Consider the following 21,207-nt stretch of genomic DNA (forward strand, 5'->3'; position numbering starts at 1 on the left):
ATGCTAAAATTAACACAATCAGTACCGGAACTAATAAAATAAATTGGAAAGTTAGCATCATATAAAATTTAATATGCAAAAATCAATTTCTCTTTTTTTTTTTTGGAATGAAGTTTTGTTCCTGTTGACCAGGCTAGAGTGCAATGGTGCGATCTCGGCTCACTGCAACCTCTTCCTCCTGGGTTCAAGCAATTCTCCTGCCTCAGCCTCCTGAGTAGCTGGGATTACAGGCGCCTGCCATCACGCCTGGCTAATTTTTGTATATTTAGTAGAGACAGGGTTTCACCATGTTGACCAGGCTGGTCTTGAACTTCTGACCTCAGGTGACCCACCTGCCTTGGCCTCCCAAAGTGCTGGGATTACAGGCGTGAGCCATCATGCCCGGCCTCAAAAATCAATTTCTATTACATATTCAACGAATTAGAAGATACAATGAAAGAGAATACTTCACTTATAAGGGCAATATAAATAATAAAATATATGAATAAATATAACAAAAAATGTGTAGAACAGTATGAAGAACAAAAATACTTCTGAAAAATACAAAAGTACAGGTGGTCCTTGACTTATGATGGTCTGACTTAACGATTTTTCAACTTGACCATCGTTTGAAAGCAACATGCTTTCAGTGAAAAGCATACTTTGAGTACTCACACAGCTACTCAGTTTTTCACTTTCAGTGGAATATTCAATAAATTACAAGAGATATTCAACACTTTATTATAAAATAGGCTTTGTCTTAGATGATGTGGCCCAACTACAGGCTAATGTACACTTACATCTAATGTACATCTAATGTAAGTGTTCTGAGCATGTTTAAGGCAGGCTATGCTAAAGTATGATGTTTGGTAGGTTTGGATGCTTTTCTGACATATTACAGGTTTATCGGGCTATAACTCTATTGTAAGTTGAGGAGTATCTAACTGGAATATCCATGTTGTGTGACAAGACAATGTAGCATCATAGAAATGTCAGCTCTCCCCAGGACAATATATAAATTTAATATGATTTTAATTTTTAAAAAGTTTTTTCCCAGCACTAGACAAGTTGATTCTAAAAATCATATAGAAAAACATGCAAGAATACCTTAAAAAAATCCTGAGGGGAAAAGAACGAGTGACCAGTGGAAATAAACACTACTTAATATTAGTATATATCATAAAAAGCCTCTGTAACTAAAATAATGCAGTATTAACACACGAGTAGCCATGTAGATGAACAAAACAGATTAAAATGTTTAGAAAAAGATTCAAGTACATATGGTATATGAAGAAGAAGAGATATTTTCCAATACGTGGTGTTGGGACAATATGTTGGAGACAAGTGAATGGACCTTCTGAAAAATAAATTGAATCCATATCTTGCAACATTTGTGCTGCAAAGTCAAAAGCCAATGACAAAGTGGGAAAAATATTTGCAGCCTTTATTATTGATAAATGACAAGGCTCCCTATTATGTCAAACGAAAGCACACAAATATACAATAAAGATAAAACTTGATTTTGTAAAAAATTATTTTCAAGTTATGTTCACTGACAGGATCTAGAAGCAATGATTCCCCAAAAGAAATGAGTGTACTTAGTCCCAGATTTTAGCTTCTAAATTGCATTATCTATTAATAGTACCAGAGTTCTTTAGATAAATGACTGATTGCAGCTCTGGGGTAGGGATAGTACCAGACGAACTCAGGACATTATAAGCATGGAAGTGCTCAAAGGCTTACTAGTTCATGTCAAAGACACAAAGCAGGAATGAATGGGCTCTTCTTTGCCAAATCAGGGGACAATTTGAACCACACACAAAAAATGTTAGAAAAGTAGTATAACAAATTGAATGAAAAAAAACCCATAGTACTCATATAGAAAGAAAGATAGGAACCCAGGGGGGCGGTGGTGGTGGTGTGTGTGGAGGGAAGAAAACATTCGACTGAAGAATACCAGCCAATAAACGTAAAGGTGAGAACAGCACTAGAAAACACCATTTTGTATCCTCTGCCCACTACAATAGTTAGTTCAGGCCAGGATCATCAACGGACGCTGAAACTATGAAGTAGGCTTACTAAGCCCACTAAGGAAGGAACATACAGAAGGAACAAAGGAAGGTTGGGAACCAGATATTCACATAGCCTTAAAGTATCATTCCACAGATTATTTCAACAATTACAAAGAAAAATATTAATTTTTACAATGAAGACATCCAGTGTTCACCACCTTAATTAAGGACTAAATTTGACAACACCAAAAGTGGGACAAGCTGACATGATATGCACCTGATATGATGCAAACCATTTACAGGTACTTTTTAGATATTTTTCATGGTATTTTTGCCAAAAAAGTTTAGCCTGAATATAATCAGGATGAAATACATTCAAAATGTTGGACATTTAACAAGACAGTTGGTCCAGTCCGACTCTTTAAAAAGTCAATGTCATAACAACCAAAAAAAGATTCTAGATTAACTGAAATTAAATGACATTAAAATGACAAGACAAGCCATTTAAGTATGAATCTGGACTGGATGCTGAATAAAATAAGCATGTAAACAAAAAACTGCTTTAGACTTTTTTGACACAATTAGGGAAATCTGAATATAAACTGTTAATTAGATTAGAATCTTGGCTATTTTTCTTAGGTATGATAATGGTACTGTGGTTAGACAGTAAAATCTCCTTACTTTAGCAGATGTCTGATGAAGTTTTGGGAAGGAAGAAGCAAATGCAAAATTAGGGGTTTTATTTTACATTTTTTCAATTTTTTACAGTTTAAAAAAATTTCAAAATATGGTTGGGGAATAATAGGCCCTGAATAGACATTTAATTATCTTATAGTAGGCAAACCGAATCTTCAACGGTTTTGCCTGAATAGACATTTAATTATCTTATAGCAGGCAACCGAACCTTTAACAGTTTTAAACACTGTAAAGTCTTCCACATAAGCAGAGTAATATGGTTTTGAGTTATTTTATTTATTTATTTATTTATTTATTCATTCATTCATTCATTCATTCATGATACAGGGTCTTGCTTGGTTGCCCAGGTTGGAGTGCAGTGGCATAATCATGGCTCACTGCAGCCTTGATCTCCTGGGCTCAAGTGATTCTCCCAGCTCTGCCACCCGAGTAGTGGGACTACAGGCATGTACCACCACACTCAGCTAATTTTTAAATTTTTTTGTAGTAACGGGTTTCACTTTGTTGCCCAGGCTTATCTTGAATTCCTGGCCTCAAGCAATCTTCCTGCCTCAATCTCCCAAAGTACCAGGTGCATGAACCACTAAGCCCAGCCAAGGTTCTTATTTTAAAAATGTCTCAGCATTATTAAAAGCAATTAGAAAACAAAGCACTCCTTCTCAACTCTGTTATTAGATCACCTTCCTAAAAATAAGAGAAAGCTAAAAAATTAATGCACGAATGAAAAAATATTACATATTTATATTCTACATGTTGATTGCTCTACTCAATAAATTTACTATGTTTATTGAAAAATAATAATTTTCTGGGAAAATTACTGTCCCAAATCAGAGGTATCAGTTATTTATAATTCTCCATGATTAGTATTTGTTCCTTTACAATTAGAAAAATATACATTTCAAGGGATAATTTACTAGTATACGTCCTGACTCTGGGGCCATTTTGCATGTATTACAAGACTGGCGCTGACAATTGTTAGATATGTGATCTTGGAGCAGTTATTTGCAACTCACATCTCTGGGAAGACCTTCCTGGGCTATGCTAGTCTTTAATAATCTGTATTATTTATTTCCATATATTAGTCAAAAATAAAATTCACTGATAAAATGAATACATAGAGTTAGCAGAGACTTAACAGACTTCTAAACTAATGCCCAAATAATTGTGCTAACCAATAATCAAATACCAACTACACTAATTTCTACCTAAAACCATAAAGAGTTGCCTACAGTTTTTAGTATTTGATAAATTTCCTCAGTAAACTCTAATATGAATTGGAGTCTGTTCAAATCATATCCTTTGCGACATGCTCTAGATATCCTATCTGAGGCTAGTAGGGTGTGTTCCTAATAAATTACACTGGCAAAGCCAACAAACTTCAATTCTGTGTGTTTAATCCTTAAAATACAACTTAATATCTGTCTTTAACATTAATATTATTTTAACAATAATATTATAGATGGAAAGTAGATTGACAATAGATTAACATATAGATTTAACAATATGTTATGGACTGAAAATCAAAAGTACAAATATAACAAGGATAAGAAAGGTAAATTTATAATTTCAGCATTTCCTTTTTACTCAGATTTGTTATACTGCAGAATTAAAAAAAAAATACAACACCAAAAGAAGCTTCTTGTATTTTCTTGTTTCCTCCTTTTTTTCTTTACTGCCTTTTTGGGTAACAAACATTCAAGTTATCCACCTCATAGTCACTCCTCATAGTTCTTAGTTTTTTTTCACTAAATAGCCTCTTCCAGCTTATCTCATTAGCTCCCATGGGCTCAAATACCACACATATACCAATGACTCCTTCATCTGTACTTATACTCTAAGCCTGTATTCCAAAATACACTGTATAGTTCCTAGCACAGGGCTTGACTCACAGTAGGATATTTAATAAATGAGGTTCAAATGAATGAGCAAGCTATTAGATATCGTGTTTCAGAAATGCCATAATATCTTGTAGGCATTTCAAACTCAATATATCCAAAATACAATTCATTATCTTCCTCTCAATATTCCTATATTTCCTATTTTCATTTATGGATTGCTACTCACTCATTCACCTAAATTAAAAGCCTCTGGCACCCTTAAATTCTACTTGTTTTCTTTTCGCTCACCTCCATGTTTTCTAGACCTCCATGTTAATGATTTAACATCTCCACTCTCTTACTTCAACCCCCTTCTCCTACCTCAATTATTAGATCACCTTTTAACTGGCCTTCCTAGCTGGAATGCCCTAACACATTTTATGATTCTTCTCATCTTACAATTAGTTCACATACTGTCTTCTCTGTGAGGTCTTATTATCTTCTGTAACACAGAATTTGTTACTACATCATCTGCACTCTCTAGTACACTTCGTTCATTCCTTTTACAGCAAAATCAAACTATGCAATCCCATCTACCTACCTTTTTAAAAATAGGTCTCCAGTGAATACTAGCAGTGCTAGGGATGGGGCTGAGTTCTGCACTTCATTTCTATAAGGTTCTGTACAATCTGGGCCCGCTGCTACCTCTCTGGATTTACTGTCTTCCACTTTCCTCCTTGTTCCCTCCAATCCAGCTATACTGACCTCTTTGCTGTTCAAACTGCATATCAAGTACAATTCTGTTCCAGGATCTTGGATGGGGATGCTATTCTCCCAAACAACTCAGTTTCCTAGCTTCTTTCCTTGCTTCCTTTTTTTCCTAGCTTCCTTTTTTCCAAGCTCCCTCCCTTCCCTCCGTCCTCCCTGCTCTTCCCCCTCTCCGTCCCTCCCTCTCCCTTCCCCTCTTCCTCCCTTCCTTCCCTCCCTCCTTCCTCCCTTCTTCCCTTCCTCCCTCCCTTTCTCTCTTCTTCATCTAAATTTTGCTTAATTCTCAGTTACCTTGTGAAGCTTTCCTTGACCACCCCGTTTAAACATTTAAACAGCAACCTAACCCTACTCCTCGGGTGCAACTCCCTTCCCTGCTTTGTCATTATACTGTTTTTATTTAGCAGCCCTCTGTATCTACGGGTTCTGCATCCATGCATTCAACCAGCCATGGATTGAAACTATTCAGAAAAGAAATGCATCTGTACTGAACACACAGTCTTTTTCTTGTTATTACTCCTTATGCAATACAGGACAACGACTATTTACATAGCATTTACAATGTATTAGGTATTATAAGTAATCTAGAGATGATTTAAAGTATATAGGAGGATGTACATAGGTCATATCCAAATACTGTCCATTTTATATTAGGGACTTGAGCATCCAAGGACCTTGCTATCTACAAGGGGTCCTGAAACCAATTCCCCTGATACTGAGGAATAATCAGACCACATTTGCTTCATGTCATTCTCCACTAGAAGGTAAGCTACATAAAGATGGGGAGTTTTACCAGTTTTGTTCACTGATACCTTCAGAGCACGTATAAAAGTGCCTGGGACACTGTAAGTATGCACTGGGTACTTAGTGAATGTATAAATGATCTTGCACTCCCAGTACCTGCATGTGTAAAAATTAGACATCTTTTTAAGTAAAATAAAACCAACCCCCTCACCCCCCCAAAAGTACAAAGTTAAAACAAAAAGGGATTTAATGATGGAAAACATTTTTTTGGTCTATTATATTGGTGTGGTATTGAGAATGTGAGATGGTGTGAACCCATTTTTCCAGGTCTTTCCATAAAACAGACATTTTAAATTCTAGGGAAAACTTTTAAACTTTGAATATAAGCATGATGATTTAGAAAAAGTTTTCCATATCCAAAGCAAAGAGAAGTCATTTTTAAAAATATGCTTATTATGTTATTAATTTTTTCCCTGTAGTAGTTCAGTGAACATTAAGTACATTAATTTGCCTGTTATAGGTGCATTTATAACTGCCTTTTACATTTGCTTTTAAAGTGTTTTACTTTCAACTCCATTAAATCTTCACTTCAAAATCAGACTAAAAAGACTGAGATAACATTATGCCTCATAATGTCACTAACAAAGGAGGGAAAAAAAGGAAAAGAGGACTCCCACAAAAAAACAAGCTTCACCGATTCTGAGTTGGCCTAAACAAAACACCTGTTCATGTTCTATATTTCTCAAATTTAACAGCAATGAGATGTAAAAGACTTGATTCTTTTTTAAAAAGTGGCAAGTATATACAACACATACACATACAAACACACCCACACAGACATTGATATGATATACAAACACACCCACATAGACATTAATATGAAATAAACTGGAGTCCTTTACCAGTATAAACTCACTTATTCTCAGAATATTGCAAGATCCTTGGGAGACAGATTTGAAAAAAGCATATTAATTAATTAAGGTCATTATATGACTTGTGACACATGAGCCTTACAAAAGGCCAGCAACAAAATCCAGATTCCGAGTTCTAAGCTATCATTTAGAGAACTAAATAGATGATATTGTTGTATATTTCATGGGCAAGATAAACTTCTAAACAGTGCCATAAAACTACGTCCACTTTATAAGGATGATACATATAATCGGATTTACTCCCCTGTCTGCACTGCCACAGTATTTTATATGAATGCCCTGCTGAATTTACCACCATCATATTATAACTATTTCTTTGCCTGCTGGACTCCGCAGATAGACTGGAAAGCCTCTTAGGGCTTTCATCTTCCATTTCTCACAGTGCCTGGCAGAGTCTCTGTCATACCGTAGGCTCTCCACAAACAATGCTTGATGAACTGCTTCAATTAATTTTTGAAAATATTAAAAACGTTTTTATTTTTTAAATTGAATAACAGTTTTCATTAGAGTACTTCTATTAAAATGTAGTATTTCTGGTTCTTCTCAAAAAAAGGATGGAAACCAGTCAGAAATCGTTCTTAACTTTTATTCCTTACGAATTACAGTTGAAGGTTTTCTTAGAGAAAGCTGAGGAAAAAAGTAAATTGTCTGAAGAACAATGTTCTGAAAAAAGTAAATTGTCTGAAGAACAATGTTCCACTTTTCACTTATTAACTATTTATAACACAAAAATCTCTTACATTATTTAAAAAAAAAAATGACCAGTCACGCATATAGTCATTTGTCACTTTCCATATTTCTCAATACCTTTGCTCTCACACTGGTAGGCAAGTTGCTGACTAAGAACACCACAGTGATTCTTTACATTTTCATCCACTTTTCATTCAAGGAAAAGGCTTCTTTAAAATGTGCATTTAAAATTCTAGAAAATACAAATCAACATTATCTCTAAGTCTCTATCGTTACCAGAAGGTCTGGTTCCTAAACCTAATTTCCATTGTTAATGTCTTCAATAAGTGACGATATTCATTTCCAGAAAACATTACCAGTAAATTCTATGATATCACAGACTGTTCACTATCCAGACCAAACTGACTAAACCACAAAATGCAAAAGTATGCACTTCACTTCTGTAAGGGAAACCTTAGGGCTATTCTGAGCATAGTTTTAGCGGATTATGACCTGACTAAGAGTAAATGACTAGAATAAGATTATGACCTAAGAGTAAATGAGAGCTTAATTAGATAGCCTCTTTCTTCTGAATTTCCAGAGCTTTCAGTAGACACAAACTAAAATGTTTAAAAACTAAAAATTTCTCGTCACAGATTTTATTTTTTAAAAAGTTACTTTGAGACATAGGGATTTACAAAGAAAATAATTTTTTTTTTTTCTTTGTGATACAAATGCTATTTCATTTCTTCCCCCGAGGAGGAAACATGAAGAGCTGCTTGCATGGTTCCAGGCAGTGCCCATCCTAAGCAAAGTTAGTAAAAAAAAAAAAAAAAAAAAAAAAAAAAATTATTTAAAAAAAATTGGATCATTTACCACAGAATCACAGAATATAATGGCTGAAATGAACACTGATGTGAAATATGGGACACTGAGTATATATTAATAAATATGGGACACTGAGTATATATATTTTATTTTAACCATGAATTAAAATACTTTTCATTATCAGAAATGTGTCCAACATTTTGTATATATAAATATATACACCATAATAGTGAAGAACTAAAGATGGCTTAAAATTATGATTCCTTCCTTCCTTCCTGCCTTCCTCCCTCCCTGCGTCCATTTCCTCCTTCCCTCCTTCCTTTTTTCTTTTTTTTGGACCTAGGGTCTTGCTCTGTCAACCAGGCTGGAATGGAGTGGAAGGATCATGGTTCACTGTAGCCTCAACCTCCTGGGTTCAATCGATCCCCCTCTGCCTCAACCTTCTGAGTAGCTGGGACCACAGGCATGTGCCACTACTCCCAGATAATTAAAAAAAAATTTTTTTTTTTTTTTTAAAGAGACAGGGTCCCACTATGTGGCCCAGGTTGGTCATGAATTCCTAGGCTCAAGCAATCACCTGCCTCAGCCTCCCAAAGTGTTGGGATTATAGGTGTGAGCCATCTTGCTCAGCCAGAACATAATACTCATTTTCTTCAAAGGCATGTATTAAGTGTATTATCAGAAAAAAAAAAGTTATAGAAAAACGTATTTTAAAATCTACATATTTGGAAATATATTTTATAACATTTTGTACGCCCAATTATCTTAAAAATTGAACTGTCCATTTCGATTTGAGATTACAAAATTATAAAATGCATTTTATGGTTGATAGTAAACTGTATTAATGTAGTCATATTCTCAAACTATAAAAAAAAAGTTATACCTGGTCATAATAATTTAGCTATTTTATAACCAACCCTCTCACCTGTTGCAGCCATATGGCATTGTTGTAATTCTTCCTTCAATTCTCACCTTTGAGTAAACTGATTACTGAACTCCCTTTACCCTAGAGGCAAAGCAGTGAGTTGCAAAACATTTACTACTTTCACCACAGTATAAATTACGTTCCGATAAAGTAGTTGAAACCTTTAAAGTCTTCTACTTTATATAATAAAAACTACTTATTGAAATGTTTTCAACAATATGCCTGAAAGTTATATTTAGAAATAATACATAGGTACCACAGGAATATAGATTTTAACATAAGACATTTACTAGGTTTAGTTCTAAGAACACAGTGCTTTCCCATTCTAAAATTTAGTGGGAAGTTAGATAAATTTAAAATTAAAAGGTTCAATGATTAAAGTAGTTCTGAATATAGTTATAAAGATACAATCTATTATTCCTGTTGCACTAAGACAAACAAATTTTGGTATTTAAAAACTTTCACTTGTAGTAAACATTTTCCTGTCCTCTATTTTCAAACTACACATCACTGAGATGAAATAATAACTTGCTCAAGTCGCAGCATTAAGCAACAGAATCTGGATCTAAATACAAATGCCTCTGACCTCTGGCTAAGTGCTACCAGAATCTCACATATTTATTTAAATAGGAAAAATTAGACACTTCTAGAGACTCTATTCAAGTTAACCAAAATTGCTTATTAATAACATCTTCAAAATCATGATGATGAAATGCCACCACAAAATCTTCAACATTTAGGCAAGTTTTATTATTAAATGTGTTACTTGTATTAGGTTTTTAAACTGGTAATCTATTCTTTATATTGTAACACCTGATTTGTTGGGAGTCAGATAATGAAGTGGATTTTATAAACCTGCACTGGCCCATATGGTACCTACTGGCCAGTTGTGGTTTTTAAAATGTAAATTGGCCAGGCATGGTAGCTCACGCCTATAATCCCAGCACTTTGGGAGGCTGAGGTGGGCGGATCACCCGAGGTCAGGAGTTCAACACCAGCCTGCGCACCATGGTGAAACCCCGTCTCTAGTAAAAATAAGAAAATTAGCCAGGCGTGGTGGCGGGCACCGGTAGTCCCAGCTACTTGGGAGGATGAGGCAGGAGAATCACTTGAACCTGGGGGACGGAGGTTGCAGCGATTTGAGATCACACCACTGCACTCCTGTCTGGGTGACAGAGCAAGACTCCATCCCCCCAACCCCCTAAAAAGTAAATTAATTAAAATGAAATAAAATTAAAAATTTAGTTCCTATGTTATACCAGCCTCTAGCTACCATAATGGGCTGTGTACATCTACAGTTCAGAAAAGAGGTATGGGTTGAAGATAAAACATTTGAAAATCACTGACATATGAGTTTTATTTAAAGTCATGAGATCACTAAGGGAGTGGGCATATACAGGGAATAAAACAGGGTCAAATTGCAGTGAAACAATCTTATAAGACATGGAAGAAAAGAGGAAGAATTAGCAAAGGACAATGAAGAGTGCCTAAAGAGATAAGAGGAAAACCAAGAGAATGTGGTATCCCAGAAATCATGTATTTAGAAGTGATCAACTGTGTCAAATGCTGCTGATAGGTGAAGATAAGAACAAAGAATTGACCACTAGAATTAGCAATGAAAAGGTCCCTTTTGAGCTTGAGAAGAAGAGATTAGAGATTTCAACAAATTTATAGAAGACGGAAAACGATTAGAAACATCTGTCTGAATACACTGTTGGAGAGTTGTAGTAGATACAGAAGCCATCTGACTATGAAATCTGTGAATTTGGAATCAGCATATTTGGAAGGGGGAAAACCTGAATGAAAACCAGAAGTAACAGAAGATTCATTTGTACAATACCTAAGCTAAACAGGCTGTGAAATCCCCAGAAAATGAAGGATGCCCAGCATTAACAGTCCGCCACAAAACAAAAACAAAAACAAAACAAACCACAGTGGAATTGTCTCTAAAAATAATAGCATGAACCATCTGGGAAGCATGTAGCCTTCTTAGTGTGGATATGCTGTCCCAGTTATACTCATTTTGGCAACTTGCATGACAGTATCATGTGGGCCCATTCACTTTACTTGTTTACCCTAAACATAAGCTGCCAGTTAATTTGTGCTAGCCACGTATATGAAGTTTTCAATATACTTTCTGCTTAGGTGAAGAAAACAGTGAGATTGTAGAGCCATTCTCAGAACAGAAGAAGAAATCATATTTGTACCCAGTTCTTTATTTTTAAAGAGACACTAAGGATCATCAGATATATAAGGAAAAGCCATTGGCATGAAAGAAAAACACAGGATACATAAACAGATTAAAAAAAAAAACTGAACACAGAGGAAACATCGATTGATTTAGGAAGGTATAATGGCAGCCAGAAAACATCAATACAAGAAAAAACAAAACAAAACAAAACATATAGGACATGAAATGAGACAGAAGACTGAAATATAGACGCATATAGACACTTCTTTCAGGGAACTCCTGGCAATGATTATATTTCTGTTACACATGTAAATAGCTTACATATTTTACCACATAAGTTTGAGGCTGAGTATCTTTCCTGAAATTAGATTGTATATTTCAGAGCCATATAACAGCTCTGTCCAATTGTGCCTAAACTTCAAAAGTTTTACATTTGATCTTTTTTAAAAAGATGCTATATGCAAATACCTTCTCTAAGTCTTTAAATTAAGAAGTTATATCAACGGGAAAGCTTTGGAAAAGGTAAACATCAGAATTCTATAAAATAAAAATTAAATGATCTAGCTCATACTTTGGCTCTGGTAGTATTAAATTATGTAGTTTTCATATTCATTAACTCAATAGGATCTCATTTTAATTTCCTGTAGTTCGTGGTCTTCCATTGCTTGCTTTTTATTTTTCATTGTTGATATAATTTCACTTTTAAAATTTATCTATGAGGAAAATGCTACAATATTCTTTGATAACTGAATTTAGAAGGTTTTTAAATGAAATACATCAATTTGCAAATAAATGTGACTGACAAAAGAAGAAAAGCTTACACTAAGTTTTCTATTTTTAACAGATAGGGAAAAAAGTTGAAATTATGAGACTGGAACCATATGTGTCATATAAATATCATACAAAATAGCTTCTTACAAAATAAATGGCTAGGAAACAGCGAGCAGATTCAAGCTCATTTGACTCTGTTAATTTAAATAAGCAAAGTTTGCATTCACATTCTCCCCTCAGGCAGCATTAGGAGAAATTTAATATCCCAACAGGGACACTAACTGCATATCCCTGTACATGAAGAACCATTCATTAAGAACATTAATATTCACTAGAGTTAATAAAAATGATTCTTAAATTAAGAAATGGCAAGTGTGAAAGCATATTTTAAATTATTAACATGTTTAGAAACACAGGTTCAAGTGGCCTTTATCATTAAAGACACAGGGGCTTTCATCACAAGTGATGAGTAAGTTTTGTTTGTTTGTTTGTTTTTGAGATGGAGTCTCACTCTGTCGCCCAGGCTGGAGTGCAGTGGCACAATCTCAGCTTACTGCAACCTCTGCCTCCTGGGTTCTAGTGATTCTTATGTCTCGGCCTTGCCGAGTAGCTGGGATTACAGACACCTGCCACTGTGCCCGGCTAATTTTTGTATTTTTAGTAGAAAGGGGTTTCACCATGTTGGTCAGGCTGGTCTTGAACTGACCTCAAGTGATCCACCTGCCTTGAACTCCTGACCTCAAGTGATCCACCCGCCTTGGCCTCCCAAAGTGCTAGGGTTAAACAGGCGTGAGCCACCACACCTGGTCTTCAAGTGAGGAATAAGTTTTAATATTTAGTAGATTAAGTATAGTTAATCTACTTCAGATCATTGCATAGTTACTTAGTATAATACTGATACAGGATATTAAAATGACTCCTTATACTTCAATGTACCGATCAAATATCAATTTCAGAGAATCCAATCATAACAATAAGAAATCTTAACAAACGAAGGATTTGTGGAAGGAGAATACAAAATAGTCATGCTAAAGAAAAAATCCATGTGATTAACAGAAAAATCCAAATATGGCAACTGTTACACTTCTAAGATTTTTGTGTTAATTGGAGGCTAGAGAAAGGGTATGAAATGAAATCAACATTAGTTTTAGGAGTAATTCTTGGTCCTCAGTAGATTAGATGGAACAGAATTCAGATGATTAAGGAAGTCTGACCACCTCCCTGACATATATAAGTTTTCATCCTGTTGTCTTCATTTTTATCATAACTTTTTTTTTTTTCTCAAATTAAGCTACCTTTGCTAAATTAATGCTAGAGAAATTAAAGGTAATAGTAATAACCTACATTTGGTTGCTTATGCACTTAAAAAGTGACTTCATAGTGCTTGTTATCACATTAGATCACTGTAATAGCATTTTTGAAAAGCAGGAAATGAAGCATCAGAACCTCCATTTTACATACGAAAAACTTTAGAAGCTGTTCCCCCTCCTCAACCCTAGAGTCCACAGCCCTCCTCTTTTAAAGGCGGACTGATTCTTTTAAAAGTCGATTCAGAAATCAGTGTCTTTAAATTCTTCCTTAACTTACCCCAGACACGTAAGTCTGAGTTAGGCTTTAATACATTCACAAAATTTTTTACCATTTTTATGATGTTATAGCATTTACCAATGGGAGAACACTGATCACACTGCAGTGAATAACTGTCTACTTCTAACAAAAAACTATCGACTCTTGAAGGCAGGGTCTATAATTTTTAATCTGAACAACTAGCATTAAACGTATCATCTGGCCAGCAGTTCAGAAGTTGAATACATCAAGTGGTTTCTGAGTGATAAAGGCTGAATTAGAAATTTGGTGTTAATTCCTAATCCGAAGCTCATTCCTCCACATATCAGTGCTTCTGTCAATAAACAATTGTAACAAAACATTTTTGGTAAAAAACAAACAAACAAAAAAACCCAAAAGCACCCTTTCTCCCATTTTGATGTTATATACTATATAAAAGTGTTTTTTCTTTCTCTTTTTTTTTCTTTGAGATGGAGTTTTGCTCTTGTCGCCCAGGCTGGAGTGCAATGGTGTGGTCTAGGCTCACTGCAACCTCTGCCTCCCAGGTTCAAGCAATTCTCCTAAGCCTCCTGAGTAGCTGGGATTACAGGTGCCCACCACCACACCCGGCTAATTTTTGTAATTTTAGTAGAGACGGGTTTCACCATGTTGGCCAGGCGGATCTTGAACTCCTGACCTCAGGTGATTGGCCAACCTCGGCCTCCCAAAGTGCTGAGATTATAAGGCGTGAGCCACCCCTCCTGGCCTTTTTTTTCTCTCTCTTTTTTTTTTTTGAGACAGGTTCTTGCTCTGTCTCAATCTCCAGGGCTCAAGTGATCCTCACATCTCAGCCTCTTGAGCAGCTGGGACTATAGGCACATGCCACTACACTTGGCTAATTTGTATTTTTTGTAGACAGAGCTTCATCATGTTGCCCAAGTTGGTCTCAAACTCCTGCGCTCAAGTATCTCCTGCCTCAGCCTCCCAAAAGTGCTGGGATTACAGGCATGAGACACAGCACCTGGCTGAAAAGCATTTTCTTAAGGGAGGAAAAACTACAGGTTGCAAAATGGAATTACATGAAGTACCTCAAGATTTTCTGATGTCTCTGGGGATTATGATCTTAGAGATGGTCAAATTCTAAGAGAAACAGAGGCTAGCAAATGGAGTTCTGTTGTTACTTTTGCTCTATTTTAACATCTGTGGAATAAAGGATTGTCCCCCACTGAACCCATGCCCTATCGATTTTGGCCAGATTACACAGATGACAGAGTACTTTGATTTTAATCATCTGAAAATCTCAATGTTATCTCATTACATGACAAAGATGGGTTAAGGATGGTACTCACATAGAAAGCTGAAGTTTGGAAAGTTAAGTGCTCTAGTGGATTATTCAAGTTTAAGATGCTTGACAACTTTCTTCTTGAAATTACTTCATCTTAATGTCTTTTTTGGCAGGCTTCTAAAAATGTTATATCCATGATTTGTCTCTTTGACATGTTCTTTTTCCTATAATCATCACTTAACAAATTTTATTAAGTCATGTCTTAAAATAAGATATCTTCCATTCTTTTGGCAACAAAACAAATTGCATAGTTTCAAACTAAAAAAAAAAAAAAAAAAAAAAAAAAAAATTCAAAAAAGCCTCCCATAACCTCATAGTGTTTATTCTCCCAATATTTTATGAGTTTCAAAGTATTAAACGTATTGTGTTGATTCTGACAATTCTATGAAGTAGGAAACGTGGAGACATTTATTCAAAGAGAGAAAGCGAACTAAGTAACAAAACAGTTAGGAAGTGGTGGGATCCCAGGTCAGGCTCATTTCTTCTGGCTGGCTGACCCTGAGTCTAGTGCTTTTTCCACCATAATATACATGTATTGAATTCAGCAAAGTGACTGGAAAACAAATTCTTGCCGTTAAAAACTGCACAATAAAAACATTTTTGATTATTTTTAGTGCCAAAAAACACATTTCAGGGCATGTGTCTATAGAAATCAGTTAATTTTGTAGATTACCTATTAATCTACAATAGTGAATTAATGCCTTTCACCTATCTTACCACCTGAAATACTGGAATTATGGAAGTTTGAAACCAGAATTAAATCAAACATTCTTTTTCAATTAACAGTTTAAAGTTCATGAAGTAATACTAACAGAAAGCCCTGCCAATTCTGATGAGATGAGAAAGTCTTTGAAGCTCATTTTACCTTCCTTAAAATGGAAACCCCCTTTTACCATCAGCTGTGTTTATTGAGAGTCATTCTAAATACTAATTTTTGCCAAAATGTTTTTTCTTTGAAATACAAGAATCATCATGTTTCCAGCTTAGATGTAATCTACCTTCTACAATAGCTTATATGAGAATATCACAGAATCTCTGGTGAAATTATGATCCAGGATTCATTTCACATTTTAGTTGTCTAAAAAGTTTTACATTTCTCTATAAAAAATTAAAACTTTACTAAAATCTTAAAAACAATAAAAAATTTAACTGGAAAAATAACTCAATTTTAAGAGTTAGTCAAGGGAATATAAGTATATACTTTCAAAGACACACAAAATGAATGAAAAAATGCAGTTCTTCGAGCAGGTGTGGTGGCTCATGCCTGTAATCCCAGCACTTTGGGAGGCCAAGGTGGGCGGATCACGAGGTGAGGAGATCAAGACCATCCTGGCCAACATGGTGAAACCCTGTCTCTACTAAAAATACAAAAATTAGCCGGGTGTGGTGGTGGGTGCCTGTAATCCAAGCTACTTGGGAGGCTGAGGCAGGAGAATCACTGGAATCCGGGAGGTGGAGGTTGCAGTGAACTGAGATCGTGCCAGTGCACTCCAGCCTGGGTGACAAGAGTGAGGCTTTGTGTTAAAAAACACAAAATATGGCTGGGTGCAGTGGCTCACGCCTGTAATCCCAGCACTCTGGGAGGCCGAGGCGGGTGGATCACGAGGTCAGGAGATCAAGACCATCCTGGCTAACACGGTGAAACCCCGTCTCTACTAAAAAATACAAAAAATTAGCCAGGCATGGCGGCAGGTGCCTATAGTTCCAGTTACACGGGAGACTGAGGCAGGAGAATGGTGTGAACCCGGGAGGCGGAGCTTGCAGTGAGCTGAGATTGTGCCACTGCACTTCAGTCTGGGCGATAGAGCAAAACTCTGTCTCAAAAAAAAAAAAAACAAAAACAAAAAAACAGTTCTTCAAATATTATTCAACATGCAGAAGCACAAGAGTTAGTTTGACAGATCTCTTAACCAATACCAGTCATGGACTAGCTTTATGATTTTGTTTAAATCAAATATTTTCACTGTGAAGGAAAATAGGACAGGGCAAAATATTATATTAAATGGTTGGTAATCAAGTTTAACACAGTTTTACAGGGTCTAACGGAGAGCACAAATAAAATTTGGAGAAGGCAGAAGCTACTGATAGTTTTAAAAAATCATGTCATCCCTATCACCACACTATAAGTTTACAATTAATAAAGATAATATGAAGAGTGCATGAATAAAGTCATATTAATAAAATGATTCATTTTCTTTTGTTTGACTCAATTTATCTATTTAATATGAATTAAATTTAATTTAGAGCAATGCTGTGAAAATATATACAAAGTCCATAAAATGAAATATGCTGTCCTTCAAAATATACACATGCAAAGATGATACAACTACCCCATTGCCAGCAGTAACACTTCCTGCTAATTTCTCTCCCGTGCCTACCCATAACAGTGATTTTTATTATTGAATAAGCCACATTTTAAAACTTAGTTCTACAGCAAGCTTGTCCAACCCACGGGCTGTGTGATGACTCTGAATGCGGCTCAACATAAATTCATAAACTTTCTTAAAATATTATGAGATTTTTTTTGTGTTGTTGTTGTTGTTTTTAAACTCATCGTTAGTATTAGTGTATCTTATGTGTTGCCCCAAGACAAGTCTTCTTCCAATGTGACCCCAGGAAGCCAAAAGATTGGACACCCCTGTTCTATAGCAGGGACTCTTGAGATGGTTGAGTGTGATCTGGATTCAGATAAAATAACACAGAATAAAACTTCTCTGTACAGAGCCTGTTGATTTGACTGGAGACTACATACCATAATTACTGGAAATCAAACTTTAAAAAAATCTAACAACTGACAAACAGAATTATATTTAAAGGTCAAAGAAAGACATAAGTTCATTAATCCTCAGGAAATAGGATGTCCTCCTTGACACCTCAGTCTCAAAAACCCCACCTTTTCCAAATAGTTATACTGTTTATATTATTACTTTCCAATATATCTTAGAACTCTAAAGCTAGTAAAAAAAGAAGGTAATACTCATAGCCAGACAGCCCACTTGGCAATGTGGCAGGACAACGAATGAAGGAGTGGCTCTAGACACAGTCTCCCTGAGGGCTGTGAGCAGGGAGCCCACTTCACCTCCCTAAACATGTACCATTGTCCAGGAATAGGCAGTTAGGTATGGTGAGGATGAGAAGTACTGAGCTAGACATCACTGCCACTAGCTATGAGAATTCTAACATGTCAGCCTCTCTCATTCTCAGTTTCACTGTACAGAAATTGAGTAATAGAAGTTTTAAGGTTCCAGAAGCTCTAAAATGATTTCACTCCCCATGATTTTCATGTTTACTCTACTTTTCAGAGAGTTTTGTTGATGATCAAATAAGGATATATATAAGAAAGCACTTTATAAATTTTCACACAAATGCAAGTTGCTGTTATTGTTTTATAGATTTTCTTTATTACACAAGAAAAGTATGGAAACAGTTTTGATATACAATATAAGATGCTTACTACATGGTGAGGCATTAAGATGGGCTATGCCCTAAAATTTAACAAAAATTTGATATGGGCGGAGCAAGATGGCCGAATAGGAACAGCTCCAGTCTCCAACTCCCAGCGCGAGTGACACAGAAGACCGGTGATTTCTGCATTTTCAACTGAGGTACTGGGTTCATCTCACTGGGGAGTGCCAGACGATCGGTGCTGGTCAGCTGCTGCAGCCCGACCAGCGAGAGCTGAAGCAGGGCGAGGCATTGCCTCACCTGGAAAGCGCAAGGGGGAAGGGAATCCCTTTTCCTAGCCAGGGGAACTGAGACACACAACACCTGGAAAATTGGGTAACTCCCACCCCAATACTGCGCTTTAAGCAAACCGGCACACCAGGAGATCATATCCCACACCTGGCCGGGAGGGTCCCACACCCACGGAGCCTCCCTCATTGCTAGCACAGCAGTCTGTGATCTACCGGCAAGGCAGCAGCGAGGCTGGGGGAGGGGCACCTGCCATTGCTGAGGCTTAAGTAGGTAAACAAAGCTGCTGGGAAGCTCGAACTGGGTGGAGCTCACAGCAGCTCAAGGAAACCTGCCTGTCTCTGTAGACTCCACCTCTGGGGACAGGGCACAGTAAACAATAACAAACGCAGCAGCTCTGCAGACGCAAACGACTCTGTCTGACAGCTTTGAAGAGAGCAGTGGATCTCCCAACACGGAGGTTGAGATCTGAGAAGGGACAGACTCCCTGCATAAGTGGGTCCCTGACCCCTGAGTAGCCTAACTGGGAGACATCCCCCACTAGGGGCAGTCTGACACCCCACACCTCACAGGGTGGAGTACACCCCTGAGAGGAAGCTTCCAAAGCAAGAATCAGACAGGTACACTCGCTGTTCAGAAATATACTATCTTCTGCAGCCTCTGCTGCTGATACCCAGGCAAACAGGGTCTGGAGTGGACCTCAAGCAATCTCCTACAGCTACAACCTACAGCGGAGGATCCTGACTGTTAGAAGGAAAGCTATCAAACAGGAAGGACACCTACACCAAAACCCCATCAGTACATCACCATCATCAAAGACCAGAGGCAGATAAAACCACAAAGATGGGGAAAAAGCAGGGCAGAAAAGCTGGAAATTCAAAAAATAAGAGCGCATCTCCCCTGGCAAAGGAGCGCAGCTCATCGCCAGCAACGGATCAAAGCTGGATGGAGAATGACTTCGACGAGATGAGAGAAGAAGGCTTCAGTCCATCAAATTTCTCAGAGCTAAAGGAGGAATTACATACCCAGCGCAAAGAAACTAAAAATCTTGAAAAAAAAGTGGAAGAATTGATGGCTAGAGTAATTAATGCAGAGAAGCTCACAAACGAAATGAAAGAGACGAAAACCATGGCACGAGAAATACGTGACAAATGTACAAGCTTCAGTAACTGACTCGATCAACTGGAAGAAAGAATGTCAGCGATTGAGGATCAAATGAATGAAATGAAGCGAGAAGAGAAACCAAAAGAAAAAAGAAGAAAAAGAAATGAACAAAGCCTGCAAGAAGTATGGGATTATGTAAAAAGACCAAATCTACGTCTGATTGGGGTGCCTGAAAGTGACGGGGAAAATGGAACCAAGTTGGAAAACACTCTTCAGGATATCATCCAGGAGAACTTCCCCAACCTAGTAGGGCAGGCCAACATTCAAATCCAGGAAATACAGAGAACGCCACAAAGATACTCCTCGAGAAGAGCAACTCCAAGACACATAATTGCCAGATTCACCAAAGTTGAAATGAAGGAAAAAATCTTAAGGGCAGCCAGAGAGAAAGGTCGGGTTACCCACAAAGGGAAGCCCATCAGACTAACAGCAGATCTCTCGGCAGAAACTCTTCAAGCCAGAAGAGAGTGGGGGCCAATATTCAACATTCTTAAAGAAAAGAATTTTAAACCCAGAATTTTATATCCAGCCAAACTAAGTTTCATAAGTGAAGGAGAAATAAAATCCTTTACAGATAAGCAAATGCTTAGAGATTTTGTCACCACTAGGCCTGCCTTACAAGAGACCCTGAAGGAAGCACTAAACATGGAAAGGAACAACCGGTACCAGCCATTGCAAAAACATGCCAAAATGTAAAGACCATCAAGGCTAGGAAGAAACTGCATCAATTAACGAGCAAAATAACCAGTTAATATCATAATGGCAGGATCAAGTTCACACATAACAATCTTAACCTTAAATGTAAATGGACTAAATGCTCCAATTAAAAGACACAGACTGGCAAACTGGATAAAGAGTCAAGACCCATCAGTCTGCTGTATTCAGGAGACCCATCTCACACGCAGAGACATACATAGGCTCAAAATAAAGGGATGGAGGAAGATTTACCAAGCAAATGGAGAACAAAAAAAAGCGGGGGTTGCAATACTAGTCTCTGATAAAACAGACTTTAAACCATCAAAGATCAAAAGAGACAAAGAAGGCCATTACATAATGGTAAAGGGATCAATTCAACAGGAAGAGCTAACTATCCTAAATATATATGCACCCAATACAGGAGCACCCAGATTC

General features: G+C 36.8%; 1 protein-coding gene across 15 annotated transcripts in view; it reads right to left on the reverse strand.

Moving 5' to 3' along the window:
* Positions 1–21,207, reverse strand: part of AHI1 (Abelson helper integration site 1) — a 223,168-nt gene that overhangs the window by 90,832 nt on the left and 111,129 nt on the right. The window contains exon 23 of one of the 15 annotated variants that reach the window (XM_038000859.2): positions 7,619–8,419. The exons of the other annotated variants lie outside the window; for them this stretch is intronic. Coding sequence (XP_037856787.1) covers positions 8,352–8,419 — 68 coding nt within the window. The 3' untranslated portion in view covers positions 7,619–8,351. Of the gene's footprint in view, positions 1–7,618; positions 8,420–21,207 lie in introns of those variants that run through there. 15 annotated transcript variants of the gene reach the window in all.

This window comes from Chlorocebus sabaeus, chromosome 13 (assembly GCF_047675955.1).
Source record: "Chlorocebus sabaeus isolate Y175 chromosome 13, mChlSab1.0.hap1, whole genome shotgun sequence".
NCBI lineage: Eukaryota > Metazoa > Chordata > Mammalia > Primates > Cercopithecidae > Chlorocebus > Chlorocebus sabaeus.